The 13295-nt window shown below is 36.2% G+C and overlaps 1 protein-coding gene across 1 annotated transcript in view; it reads left to right on the top strand.

Moving 5' to 3' along the window:
• LOC120480639 (ELKS/RAB6-interacting/CAST family member 2) overlaps window positions 1-13295 on the top strand; it is a 54238-nt gene that overhangs the window by 35674 nt on the left and 5269 nt on the right. The window contains 7 exon segments of the mRNA XM_089125305.1: window positions 1934-2071; window positions 2275-2415; window positions 2514-2654; window positions 4359-4394; window positions 6144-6346; window positions 12212-12223; window positions 13146-13266. Of these exon segments, the coding sequence (XP_088981431.1) occupies window positions 1934-2071; window positions 2275-2415; window positions 2514-2654; window positions 4359-4394; window positions 6144-6346; window positions 12212-12223; window positions 13146-13266 (792 nt within the window).

Genomic DNA, 13295 nt, shown 5'->3' on the forward strand with positions numbered 1-13295 from the left:
ATAAATATTCCCTTGAGATGCTTGCCTGTACCATTAGAAAGCAAGCACCATGTTTCACAGTCAGCAATAGACATTGTGGGTTCAACTATCCTCGGGCTTCCTTTAACACAAACCCGTTCAAATGGAAAAAAAGGTGAAAGATGAACCAACAGACCACATGACTTGCTCAGATGTCCAGGTACTTTTCCCGTTACATCAGACCAGGTTATCCATCTTTGTAAGATGCGGTTTCTGAATGGCAGCACGGTTTATATGACTCAACACACACCGCAATATGAAGTATCCATCCATCCATCCATGTCAGTGAATGCTGGCTTATGAATGGTCCTCTTTGTCAGTGCAATTTATTGTTATTTGACATTTTTCATTGTTGTTTTGACAATGTTTGTTGATCCCTTGTCGCATGTTTTTTTGTGACAAATGCTCCAATAATTTCTGCAACTTTATAGTGATTTTACAACTAATGCATTCATTTTAGAGCAAACAAGCAGAGATCTTGTATAAGTAATTGTTAGTTAGCAATCAAAATATAAGTCAAATTAAAAACACTTTTGTTAAAAGGTGAAGTGTGTGATTTTATCACCCTTACATTCCTATCGTCCCAACGTCAATGCGTTTATTGAATGGGCTTTTAATAAAAGGAGTAGTTTTAAAAAAAAAAACTTTTGCAGATAATTTACTCACCCCCATGTCATCCAAGATGTCCACGTCTTTCTTTCTTCAGTTGAAAAGAAATTAACATTTTTGATGAAAACATTCCAGCATTTTTCTCCATATAATGGATTTCAATGGGAACCAAACGGTTCAAGGTCCAAAACACAGTTGCAAACTGTTCAAAGGGCTTTAAACGATTCTAGACGATGAATAAGGGTCTTATCAAGCGAAACGATTGTTTGTGTCTCGTTCATCTAAATGAACTAATCTTTTTCCGAGTCAATTCGTTCGTTTCGTTCGTTAAATGAACCGAATGACTCGGAAAAAGATTTGTTCATTTTGATGAACCAGTTCGACCAGGAGAGTCACTAACGTGCGTCACAGAACAGAGCAAGGCGAGCATTTGAGCTTATAAAACTTAAACATTGTTATTTTTTTATCAAAAGAGTGATCGTTTCGCTTGATAAGACCCTTATTCATCATCTGGAATCGTTTAAAGCCCTTTGAGCAGTTTGCACTGAAACTGTCTTGTGGACCTTGAACCGTTTGGTTCCCATTAAAGTCCATTATATGGAGAAAAATGCTGGAATGTTTTCATCAAAAACCTTAATTTCTTTTCGACTGAAGAAAGAATGACATGGTCATCTTGGATGACATGGGGGTGAGTAAATTATCAGCAAAAGTTTGTTTTTTTTAAAGTGAACTACTCCTTTAAATGCCTGAAATAAGATTTGTGGTTAAAACAAGCTCAAGATATTTTCACATTTTATTCTATATTACAATATATCAGTAATACCCTGCACATGATTTTTGTTTTTGTTTTTGAAGATTAATGGTTGTAATGTTGGAGTCATGTGACTGTGGTTCAAATATAGCCAATATATAGCACATTTGATTTATGCTTCAAAACAATTTGTGTTCAGTTGTGAAGATTATGGTGTAAAAATCCTGAACTAATGTTGGTCACAGAGCTTATTTTCTGCAATAATCAAAAAGCTCAATAATCAAACCTTTTTCCGAGGGAACCAGGGTGATGTGAACTTATGGGTTGGCCTACAAAAATGCATCAAAGCTGCAGCAAAACCAGACAAAATGATCTAAAAGTGCCACTCCTGCTTTATATAACTAGATGTTTTATGTGTGAATAACTGATCGCCAGAACACACTACATGAGATGGTTCAGATCATTCACGAGGTTTCAAAGAGAACTCTGAACTCTGGATAAACAGTTAGATGTGTGCTAAATCCACATCCGTTTTATCTTCTTCCTCTCTCTTAGATTGAAAACCTTCAGGAGCAGCTGAGGGATAAAGATAAACAGCTCGGGAATCTAAAGGACAGGGTGAAGTCTCTCCAGACGGACTCCAGCAACACTGACACTGCCCTCGCCACGCTTGAGGAAGCTCTGTCTGAGAAGGTACCCAAAACACGGCTGGTTTCTTGTAGTTTCTTTAATGCTCCTTTCTTTAAAGCATTTGTCCACCCTGTCATTATGTTCATGATGACTGAGTGATTCTGACTGAGTGATATTGAAGTCTCAAAGGCACTTTATGGTGATTTTGACCCATCAGGGAAGTGTAAATAGTTTTAGCATGCTCGATTATGTGTTTTTTGTCACAGGAGCGAATTATTGAGCGCCTGAAAGAGCAAAGAGAGAGGGAAGACCGTGAGAGACTAGACGAGGTGGACTCGTATAAAAAAGAGAATAAAGACCTGAAAGAGAAGGTGAACACTCTACAGCTGGAGTTAACGGAGAAAGAGGTACGTCAGAGATTTGCATGCCGTGACCGTTAGAGTTGTGTTTCCTTGAGATTTGGGTCAGACTGTCAGCTCTGGTCTCGTCTTTCCTCATCCTCCAGTCAAGTCTCATAGATTTAAAAGAACACGCCTCCTCGCTGGCCTCATCGGGGCTCAAGAAAGACTCCAAACTCAAATCTCTTGAGATCGCAATCGAGCAGAAGAAAGAGGAATGCAATAAACTGGAGACACAGTTACAAAAGGTATGATTTTCCTACTGACACAATTCGATATTTGCCGATTTTAAGATTATCAATCAGCATCGGTCGTTAACTGGCCACTTTGGCACTTAATATAAGGGGTTGTTCCCCCTTGTGTCGACTTCAGAATCAACCGACAACTTTGTCAATAGAGTGCCGAGGTTATGACGTCCCTTTGTAGGACAACTCGGAAGTTAGCGGCGCATGTGTTTCCTCGATCCAAAAGGGTGTTCAACAAAGAGTTGTGACCCTTACACGTTTTGTCTATCAAGATTATCTTAAATGTGTACATTTTGAAGCCTATATAAAGTTTAAAAAAGCACAAGCAGGTTATATAATATTTAGAGGCTTTGTTCACCACAGACCTTATTTCAGGCGATTTAGCAAAAACCCATTCAAAAAACCCATAGACTTTATAGGGCGAGGGAACCGGAAGTGCCAAAATGCTAACTCACTTCCGCGTTTTGGCCTACAAAGTGACATCTTAACTTTAACGTCAACTTAACATAACGGCACTCTCTAGTCTAGATAATGCACATTTTTGTTTCCAAATATTTGAAGTGAATAAATATGATGTAAAATAAGAAAAAAAATTATGTGTTTAATTTTAGCAATATATATTTTACTACCTTTTGAAAGTTTGGGGTCTGTTAGATTTTTTTTTTAAAGAAAGTAATACTTTTTATTCAACTCGGATGCATTAAATTGATCCAACTGACTTTTACAGTGTTAAATTGCCCTGAATCATATTTCAATAAAAATGTCAAGCAGTACAACTGTTTTCAATATTGATAATTATAAGAAATGTTTATTTTATTTTACTTTATTTTTAATAGTAATTATTAACAATTTATTTAATTATGTATTATTATTTATTTGTAGTTATTTATGAATAATTATTAATTATATTAAAATAGAAAAATGTATTTCAGATTGTTATAATATTCCACAATATTACTATTTTTCTGTATTTTTGACCTAATGGTGAGCATGAGAGACTTCTTTCAAAAACATTTGATTTGTTTTCTGATCCCACACGTTTGAACAGTATAGTGCATATTTAATCAGTATAACAATCAAGTACGTTTTCACGAATGTCAAAAATTCCATATGATTATTGAAAGTCCTGAATTTAACATAATATTTGACATGATAACGTATTTGTTCCTAAAAGTTTATTCTAAGTTATATTTTAAATGAGTCTCTATTCTGGCATTATATTATCCATCTACTTTTTAAAGACCCATATCAGTCAACCACTAATCGCTATACCACTGGAATTACGTTCAATGAATTAGCCAGTTGTTTCATTGAATGTGTTTTCTGCATCAGCATAATGGTCACTCATTTTAGAGGGCATCATGGGAACTTTATTGAAGTATTGATAAGATGTTGCTGTCTTTGTTTTCATTTCTCCTGTTTGACAGCAGCTGTGTCTCAAAGCCTAGCGAACCTAAATGGCATATTTGTGTCGCCAAATGTTTATAATGGTCAGAACCGCCGTCTAGGTCGGCAGTTCGCTCCGATTTGAGACTCGGCTGGCTTCTTTTTGTTCTTATGTTGCTCTCTGGTTACTTATATTCTCCTGTGTAGAACATTATCATTAACCTGAAAGAAGAGCTAATGATAAAGCTTGTGCTGTTTTACTGGGTCCCTTCATACTCCTCCTCCTCCTCATTTCCCATGATTCCCTCCTTTGCAATGTAGCAAGCAGAGCAGCTGTTCAGTCAAATGAACAATCCCGTAAGTGCCTCTCTGGATCTGTACTAGCACATGTTGAAAGCATGAGGACACTACACACTTAGTTTTACTTCAGATTGAAATTCAAACCTGCTGTTATGATCTGATGAACTTTAAGGTTCATTCTGTGAATGTGATACAGAAACAAATATGTGTATTATGTATCAGTTATTTGTGTTGTAGTATTAATGGATGCCTATATTTATATTCTCCAATAGTTCTCAGGCAGTATAGGTCTTAATTTAATTTATGTTCATTTAGTGTTTTTATCACATGGAGACTAAACCAACAGGACACAGCAGAATTTAGTGAAACATGTTCAGAAACTGTATCGTTTCCTCATGCTTCCAGTGACTACTAATCTTAATACTCAGATACTTGAACACGCATAAACACATTGCAAAGAACCTTACCACTGAACCATGGGGCTGAAATCCACATTTGCATGTTGCTTCGCATGTTCCTCTGTGTTGTGTGTTTAATTCCCATCACGTCACGTGATCATGTTCTGAATCTTTGCCTTTGTGATAACTTTTGGTTTTAAGACCACATTAGCTTGGATTATACTGTACGTGTCATCGCTTTCTTTAATCAGTGTTGGGTGTAATTAATTACTAATCTAATTACTGCCATTTAATTAAGTAAGGTGTTACTCTTATTTTTTCCGTAATTTAATTAGAGTTACTTCTGAAGTAATTGCATTAAATACTGTATTGACTAACAATTATGTAAAACAATAGTGGATTTAACATCAACATTTAATGTTCAAATGTATGCTTTTAATATAATCTTCTTCCACACAATTTGGTTTGTTCAAAAATAATTTATGTAGGGCTGTCAAACGATTAATCGCGATTAATCGCATCTAAAATAAAAGTTTGTGTTTGCAGAATATAAGTGGGTGCACTGTGTATAATTATTTTGAATATATATAAATACACACGCATGCATGCATGTATAATTAAGAAAAAAAATATGATTTCTATGTAAAATATTTATATTTGTATATAATATAAATTATATATAAATCTACAGTATATGCAAATATATACAAGCATGTGTGTGTATTTATATATATAAATTAATTATAATTATACACAGTGCACCCACATATATTATGTAAACACAAACTTTTATTTTGGATGCGATTAATCGTTTGACAGCCCTAAATTTATGCAATTGTTATTTACTTATTTGAAAGAATCAAAAATGCAGTTCTGTGTCTGTCCTTGAGTTCAACTCAATTGATATGGGATTTAGAAAGTGATTAGTAATAAGTAATCCAATACTTTTTAGAGAGAGTAATGAGTACAGTAATCGAATTACTCTGTTGAAGATGTAATTAATTACTTTTTTTTTAGAGTAACTTACCCAACACTCTATGTGATCCATTGCGGCTTCATTTTAAACATGCTGATGTAAACTGTGCTTTAGACTGCTTGTAGTGTTTTACAAACTAAGCAAGGCTGCGTTTAAATATTGCAAAGGAAATCATGCATAATTGCAGCTTGGTCGGTTCTACAGTTTTTAACTACAGTTTCGACTGCAACAAGCCAAATAAGTACATTTAATCCTTGCAGTTTTTGCATTTAAAGCTTGGCTGATAATCTGCTTTGTGAAGCCCAAAGACGCCTCTACTCTTGCATTCGTGTTCGTGGCTTTCAGAATTGGGAATGTTTCTTCATTCGATGATTTTGATTGGCTGAGGCTGTGTGCTTTTAACTATGGTTTCTATGGCGATGCCTCATACAGAAGGCCCACGAGGTGGAGGTGCAGCAAAGCTCACGTGGGAACCCCGAGTATGTGGACCGGGTCAAACTTCTGGAGAAGGAGGTGTCCTACTACAAAGAGGAGTCCGGCAAAGCCCAGAATGAGGTCGAGAGGTTACTGGAGATTCTGAGAGAGGTGGAGACGGAGAAAAATGACAAGGATAAGAAGATTGCAGAACTGGAGAGGTGAGGACCCTTTTTTTTACTTTCAAATGCTTTCAGAAGGGTGAGGTTGAACATTTAAGTCGCATCAAACATTTGGACACACTTGACTGAATTAGTTTTCTTATGATCTTAAAATTTTGATCTAAATACTTATACATAAATAAGTGGAATTAGCTTTGTGGAAAATATAATTTGTGTCTATGTTTGCATTTATTGTATTGTAAGCATATATGTATGCATTACAAATGAATTGATATTAACAAATGATTTTAGGTTTAATAATTTAAAATAAATGAGTTGGCCGGATAGTAAAATAGGCATGCATTTCTTTACTAAATTTTTATTTTTCACAAAAGTGTCTTCCAATACGGTCTAAACTGCATCCCAAGATGCACCGACCATGAAGAGCTGGGAATCAGACAAAGAAGAAATTTAAATATAGATATAAAATGATATAATGAAATGAAATTGAAGATTAAAAAGAGATATAAAATAAAATTTAAGATATTTCCTATTGTTTTAATTTGTGACAGTCTTTTATTCCCTATTGTGGTCTACTGTAAAAAAAAATATTGTTGGTTTAACTTAAAAAAGTAAGTAACCGGGTTGTCTTAATTTTAAGTAGATTGAACAAAGTGAGTTAATACAATGAAGGAGATTGATTTAATCATCAGAAACTCAAAATAATAAGTTATCTCAACTAAATAAATTATTTAAGTTGATTTGACAAAAGAAAAAATGTTGTGATAACAAATCTTGAAAATCTTGATTTTGTCCTTTGGGAATTGATTGGATGGTTGTGGTTTGCTATTGGTGGTTCTCATGTGAGTGACAGGTTGCCCCGCCCTCGCGCCAGTTAACACTTCATCAGAGAAGAGAAGAGATGTCGCTGCAAGAGGGAGGAGACGTTATTTTGATTAAAGATTACGAGAACACATGAATTTAAAAAATGATGTGCACTGATAAATCAATTTACAATAAATACTACAAAATTCCATAAAAACGAATACGAATCTGCAATTTTGATTTCATGGTGACTTACATAACTACATAACTCATACTTCAATTTGTGTTTTTTAATAGTTTCAGACTCGGGTAGGCAATTTTCGAAGCAGCTAGCAAAAGCAAGCTAGCTTTGAAAGCATACGATCCCACCCTCATTTCAGAGCGTCTACAAAGCCACGCCTCCTCCAAAACACATGAACGCACACAGTAGAGTTTGCAGAGCATCACATGATGAGAGATGGTTTTAAACTTCCTCATGTCTCAAAGCTCATAACATTACATTAATAATGAACATAAAGAGCACTGACCTGGACCACCTGACTGCCATCGCATTCGGACTAAATGCAATGATTGGAAGAACATTTTATGGTCCTACACCTTCCACAGACAATATATAAATACATTTAGACCAGACCACTTAGCTTAGTTATTGCTAGCAGGATGTGAAGAGATTTTCAACCAGCACAATAGACGAAATTCTGCAATAAATCGCCTACCCTGCCTTTAATGATTTTACTCTTATCCTAAAATGTGGAAAGTAGTAAATAAACAATGAATAAATGTGTTTTAATGTTTCCCTGGTAGTGTAAATATAAGATTTAACAGTTTTGCCGTTATCTCAGGCCTTGACAGCATCAGTTGTCAGTTTCTGCTGTACTGCTAAATACACAATTCTGCAGGGATGTAACATCAAAATGCTGATGTCAAGGGCTGTTTTGTTATCGATGCGGTACAAACCGAGCTGCCGTCAATAATGCATCTCCTACAGGGGAAATATGATGATGATTGCAAATATTTATGCTGTTTCCTGGAATCATGCATTCATGAGGTCATCAGCATTCTGTGCGTTTCTGACACGTTCTGAATATTGATATCAAGCTTGTGCCTCTCTTCATAGACTACTATTCCCGACAAAACTGTGTGTGTTTTGGCATGTTCGTAATCGTACAACAGCCTCCGTATCTCTTCTTTTAAATGATTCCATTTAGTTGAGTAGTTCATTTAAGACATCAGGTCCATGCTACTCCTGTGTGTTCAGGTTGTGCATCATCCTAAATGGCCGTTCACACTGACAGCAATTTGAAAGTGATCATAAATCATTGACGCAACTAAGTTGAGAAAGTAAGCATTTCATGGAAATAAGCAGTAATGCTATAATGCTACCAGTGAAAGGGATATTTTATGCATAAATATATAACAATAAAATAAAAATGATTAAATAACATTAAAAATGACTTAATAATTTTATATATAATATAAACTATAATTTTATAATTAATATATACATTAATGCACTTTTAATTAGGCCTATCTTGTTTATGTTGCTTTGGACAAAATGGCGGATGATGACAAAGTATGATTGGTCAGATCACCTGTCAAGTAAAGCTACCTGCGAATGGTCAGTTGACACACAAACTCTTTTTCTATAATAAAAAAGCAATACAAATCACTGTCAGTGTGAACAGCCTTCATAATAGTTTTGGGCACAGACAGTGAGTTCAGTTCCTCGGTTCTTCTGCTCTGGCTCAAAGTCTTGTTTGCTTTTTCTCAGTTGACGCTCATGCTTCAGTGTTAATGTGGTTTGATTAACCATGTGTGTTTCTGTTTTTTTTTTACCGTCTCGCCAATTCTTCCTCTGTTCTGTCTTTCGGTCTTTCTCTTTTTCCGACCTCTTTCTCTTCCTCCTGTTCTTCCATGATCCTTCGTCTTCTGTCATAAAACACTCATTTCTTGTTCATATTTTCTTGTCAATCTTCATGTTCTTCCTGTCCTGCAACTCTTCTGCATTTCTGTCATTGGCTAATGAACTCCTGTCTTTAACCTATTGAAATTAAACATTATCTATCTATCTATCTATCTATCTATCTATCTATCTATCTATCTATCTATCTATCTATCTATCTATCTATCTATCTATCTATCTATCTATCTGTCTGTCGTCATGTCTATCTATCGTCATGTCGTCATATCTATCTATCTATCTATCTATCTATCTATCTATCGTCATGTCTTCATATCTATCTATCTATCGTCATGTCTATCGTCATGTCTGTCTATCTATCTATCTATCGTCATGTCTCGTCATTATCTATCTATCTATCTATCTATCTATCTATCTATCTATCTATCTATCTATCTATCTATCGTCATGTCTCGTCATGTAAATCTATCTATCTATCTATCTATCTATCTATCTATCTATCTATCTATCGTCATGTCTCGTCATGTAAATCTATCTATCTATCTATCTATCTATCTATCTATCTATCGTCATGTCTATCTATCTATCTATCTATCTATCAATCATCATGTCTCGTCATATCTATCTATCTATCTATCGTCATGTCTATCGTCATGTCTGTCTATCTATCGTCATGTCTCGTAATATCTGTCTGTCTGTCTGTCTGTCTATCGTCATGTCTATCTGTCTATCGTCATGTCTATCTATCTATCTGTCTGTCTGTCTGTCGGTCTATCGTCATGTCTATCTATCTATCTATCATCATCATGTCTCGTCATATCTATCTATCTATCTATCTATCTGTCTATCTATCTATCTATCTATCTATCTATCTATCTATCATCATGTCTCGTCATATCTATCTATCTATCTATCTATCATCATGTCTCGTCATATCTATCTATCTATCTATCTATCTATCTATCGTCATGTCTGTCTATCTATCGTCATGTCTCGTAATATCTGTCTGTCTGTCTGTCTATCTATCGTCATGTCTATCTGTCTATCGTCATGTCTATCTATCTATCTATCTATCTATCTATCTGTCTGTCTGTCGGTCTATCTATCTATCTATCTATCTATCTATCTATCTATCTATCTATCTATCTATCTATCTATCTATCTATCTATCGTCATGTCTCGTCCTGTCGTCCTATCATTCTTCCTTCTTCATTCATGTTACCTCCATCCATAACCTCATAACTCATCCGTCCTTGACTTTGGCCCAGCCCCCCTCCCCCCGCTGCCCGCCCCTCGCCCCGCCCTGGTGGCAGAGCCCCCTCTGAGCCTCCCCCCTCTGTGTCCGCTGCCCCCCAGCAGATTGGGGGCATGATGTGGGACTTCCTGGGAAAGTGAGTGCTCTGTCCTGGCACCACGGCTCGGCTGCATTTATCTGTGTGGCTGTTTGACGCCTTGATGTCGCTGTTGCACGGCTGTCTCTCATTCACTGGTTTTTCTAACAAAGGAAAGGATGGTTTTATTCCTTATAATGTTGTAATTATGTGCCAGATTGCATTGATGTAAAAATCAGTGGAATGAGACAGCTCAGAAAATGTGTTTTGTGGTTGTGAATGCCGTCTCTTGTGCATGTATTCTCTTCTAAACTCTTGTGAGATGCCTCACTGTATACGTAGGCAGCACTCAGCTTTGCATCACAGGAATAAATGATATTTTCAAAAATATTAACATAGAAAACAGTTGCTTTAAATAGTACTTTCTTAATGAGCGCACCTATAGTGACTAAAATATGTTGCCTAGGTAGGCATCTCACTCGGCTTTGGAACAGAGCTTACATCAACCAGAGTGCACGTTTTCCTTTTTATCATTATATCTGTTCTATAATGTGTTTTGGAGCAGTTGATATAGAATTTGCAATATCTCACAGTTTTAATCAAAATGGTTCCTCTGTTTCAGCAGCACAAAACTTTTGTTTTCACATTGTGTCAGATGTGTGATAACTGCACACTTGATGTTTCTGTGGTGTTGATGTTGGCATGGCAACCTGTTAATGTGTAGTCATACTTTGAAAGTGCACCAAGATTAAAGGGATGGTTCACCTAAAAAAAAAAGTAAACATTTTTTACTCACCCTCATGCTGTTGAGCTGTTGAAATATCAAGATACGTTCACTTTAGAAGCCAAATGACATAAGTTTTCAAGGGCAAGAAGTTGAATTTTTTTTTTTACAAAATTAAGTAACTTTATAACAAGAAAGTAATATCTGCAGAAGTTCATATGTTTGAGTTTGAGTTATAAATTTGAGTTATTGCTTACTGAAAATTAATGATGAAGAAATATTGTACATGAATAAGAGTAATTTTTATTTTTAGGTGAACTATTCTTGAAATTAGACTTTTTTCCTCATGAATTTGTTTAATAATGCTATTATATTGCTGTATTGTATTCCACCCTGCTTATGTGACATGTTAATATGTTCTGCATTTGTTGCTCTATTTTGCATACACACGCGCTTCTGTGATCTCTGTGCTTGCCGCTTGGTGTTGCTGGCATACGAGGGCTTTGGCAAGCAGCGGAGCCCCGTTTCCTGACCCTTGAACCCCCATTTCACACGCTGATCTGCATCCCCTCTCCTCTCTCTGCTTCCTAACATCATCTCTCCCCCCTTCGCTCTCACTCTTCTGAATGATCCACCCACCTCAGCCTGCCAAATTCCCCCCAAAACGGCCGTCTCACTGTCCCGCATGAGACGTTGGCCGGCATCGCAGGCCCCGATGTGCTCTGTGAATGAGCTGGGTACTTTAGGTAGGGTCTGGTGTTCCTCAAGTAGGTTTGCACCCTCATGCCTGAGCGCTCCTGCCCCGTTTGCCCCCCGCGACCCCTCACTGTGGCTCGGCTGGTTGAGCTGCTGCATGTTGGCACTCTCACGGGCCCCAGTGGTTAACCACTGACAGTGATGGTTTGAGATGATAGCGTCTTGCATCCTGTCTTGTTGATCTAGGAGCCGTTTTAAACCGCTCTTAGTTTCTCTCTTGACTCTTTCCAGCTGTTTTCTGCTTCGTTTCTGATAATTCTGAAGTTTTATTTCTCCTTTCCTTCCTGTTCGCTGTGTCTCGCTTCTCTTCCTTCCTGTTCCTGCCCTTCCTGCATCCCTCCTCCCTCTTCTTCCTCCTCCACCGCCAGTCTTGCTCCCAGGTAAGTTGGGTGTTCCTCAGGTGTCCACCCTCCCTTCTGAGCAATAACCAAGCGCGTTTCGTTCACGTGATAATAACTATCGTGTTTCTCGCAGTTGAATATAGTGTGTATAGTGTCTCATTTCATGGTGTTATATTGTTATTTGCACTTACTAATCACACATACACTGATGCTAAAATGTGTTTAGGCACTTTAAAAAGTCTGAATGTTACATAATGAAGTATCAAACAAAATGGCATTCGCAAAAAAAAAAATTATTATTTTAAGTGGATACGTCAAAATCTCTTAAGTATAGCTTAAGTAGAGCTCTTTTTTACAATATAAATATCTGAACATTCTTAAATCAAGATTAATTACTTGAGAAGCAAAATGTAATATAAGTACTATGAGTAACATAAGTAATTAAGTTTTATTCTGAAAAAAAGGAGCAAAATTAACTTTATGCTTAAAAGAAGAAAATATATCTGCCTCTGAATTAAGGTTATTTTTGTTACCCCACTGGCACTGACTATTTTTTTCTTAGAACATATTAACTTTATACATTAATCTAAAGTTTTTTTTTTTTTTTTTTTTTTTGTTGTTGTGGGAAATAAAACTGTTTGGTTACCAACATTCTTCAAAATATCGTTCTTTTTTGTATTCCGCAAAAGAAATACAGTTGTGGAAGGACAAAATTTGTATTTTTGGGTGAACTATCCTTTAATTTCTCTTTAAAGTCATTTTGCTTCTCAAGTAAATGTATCTTGATTTTTACTGTAAAACAAGACAAAAATCCTGAGTAAGAAAATATTTTTTACTGTTTCGGGCCAACGTAACGTCAATATGATAATTAATTGAGATCATATTTAGATTGGTTAAATGGTAAATTGTGATTGTGACTATAACATAAACTATTCAGGTGACACACTGTATGCTTTTTAAGGCAAACCAAGGATCAAAATAAAAAAGGCCCAGGCATCAAGCTTGGCCCTCAGATGGACAAGAAAGGCCCTGGTAACATCTTGCAAGACCAGCGCAAGGATAATCCAATGGACAACCCAAAGGTGTGTGTGTGTGTGTGAAAGAGATTTCT

This window comes from Pimephales promelas, chromosome 21 (genome assembly GCF_988280905.1).
Source record: "Pimephales promelas chromosome 21, fPimPro1.hap1.1, whole genome shotgun sequence".
Classification (NCBI taxonomy): Eukaryota; Metazoa; Chordata; class Actinopteri; order Cypriniformes; family Leuciscidae; genus Pimephales; species Pimephales promelas.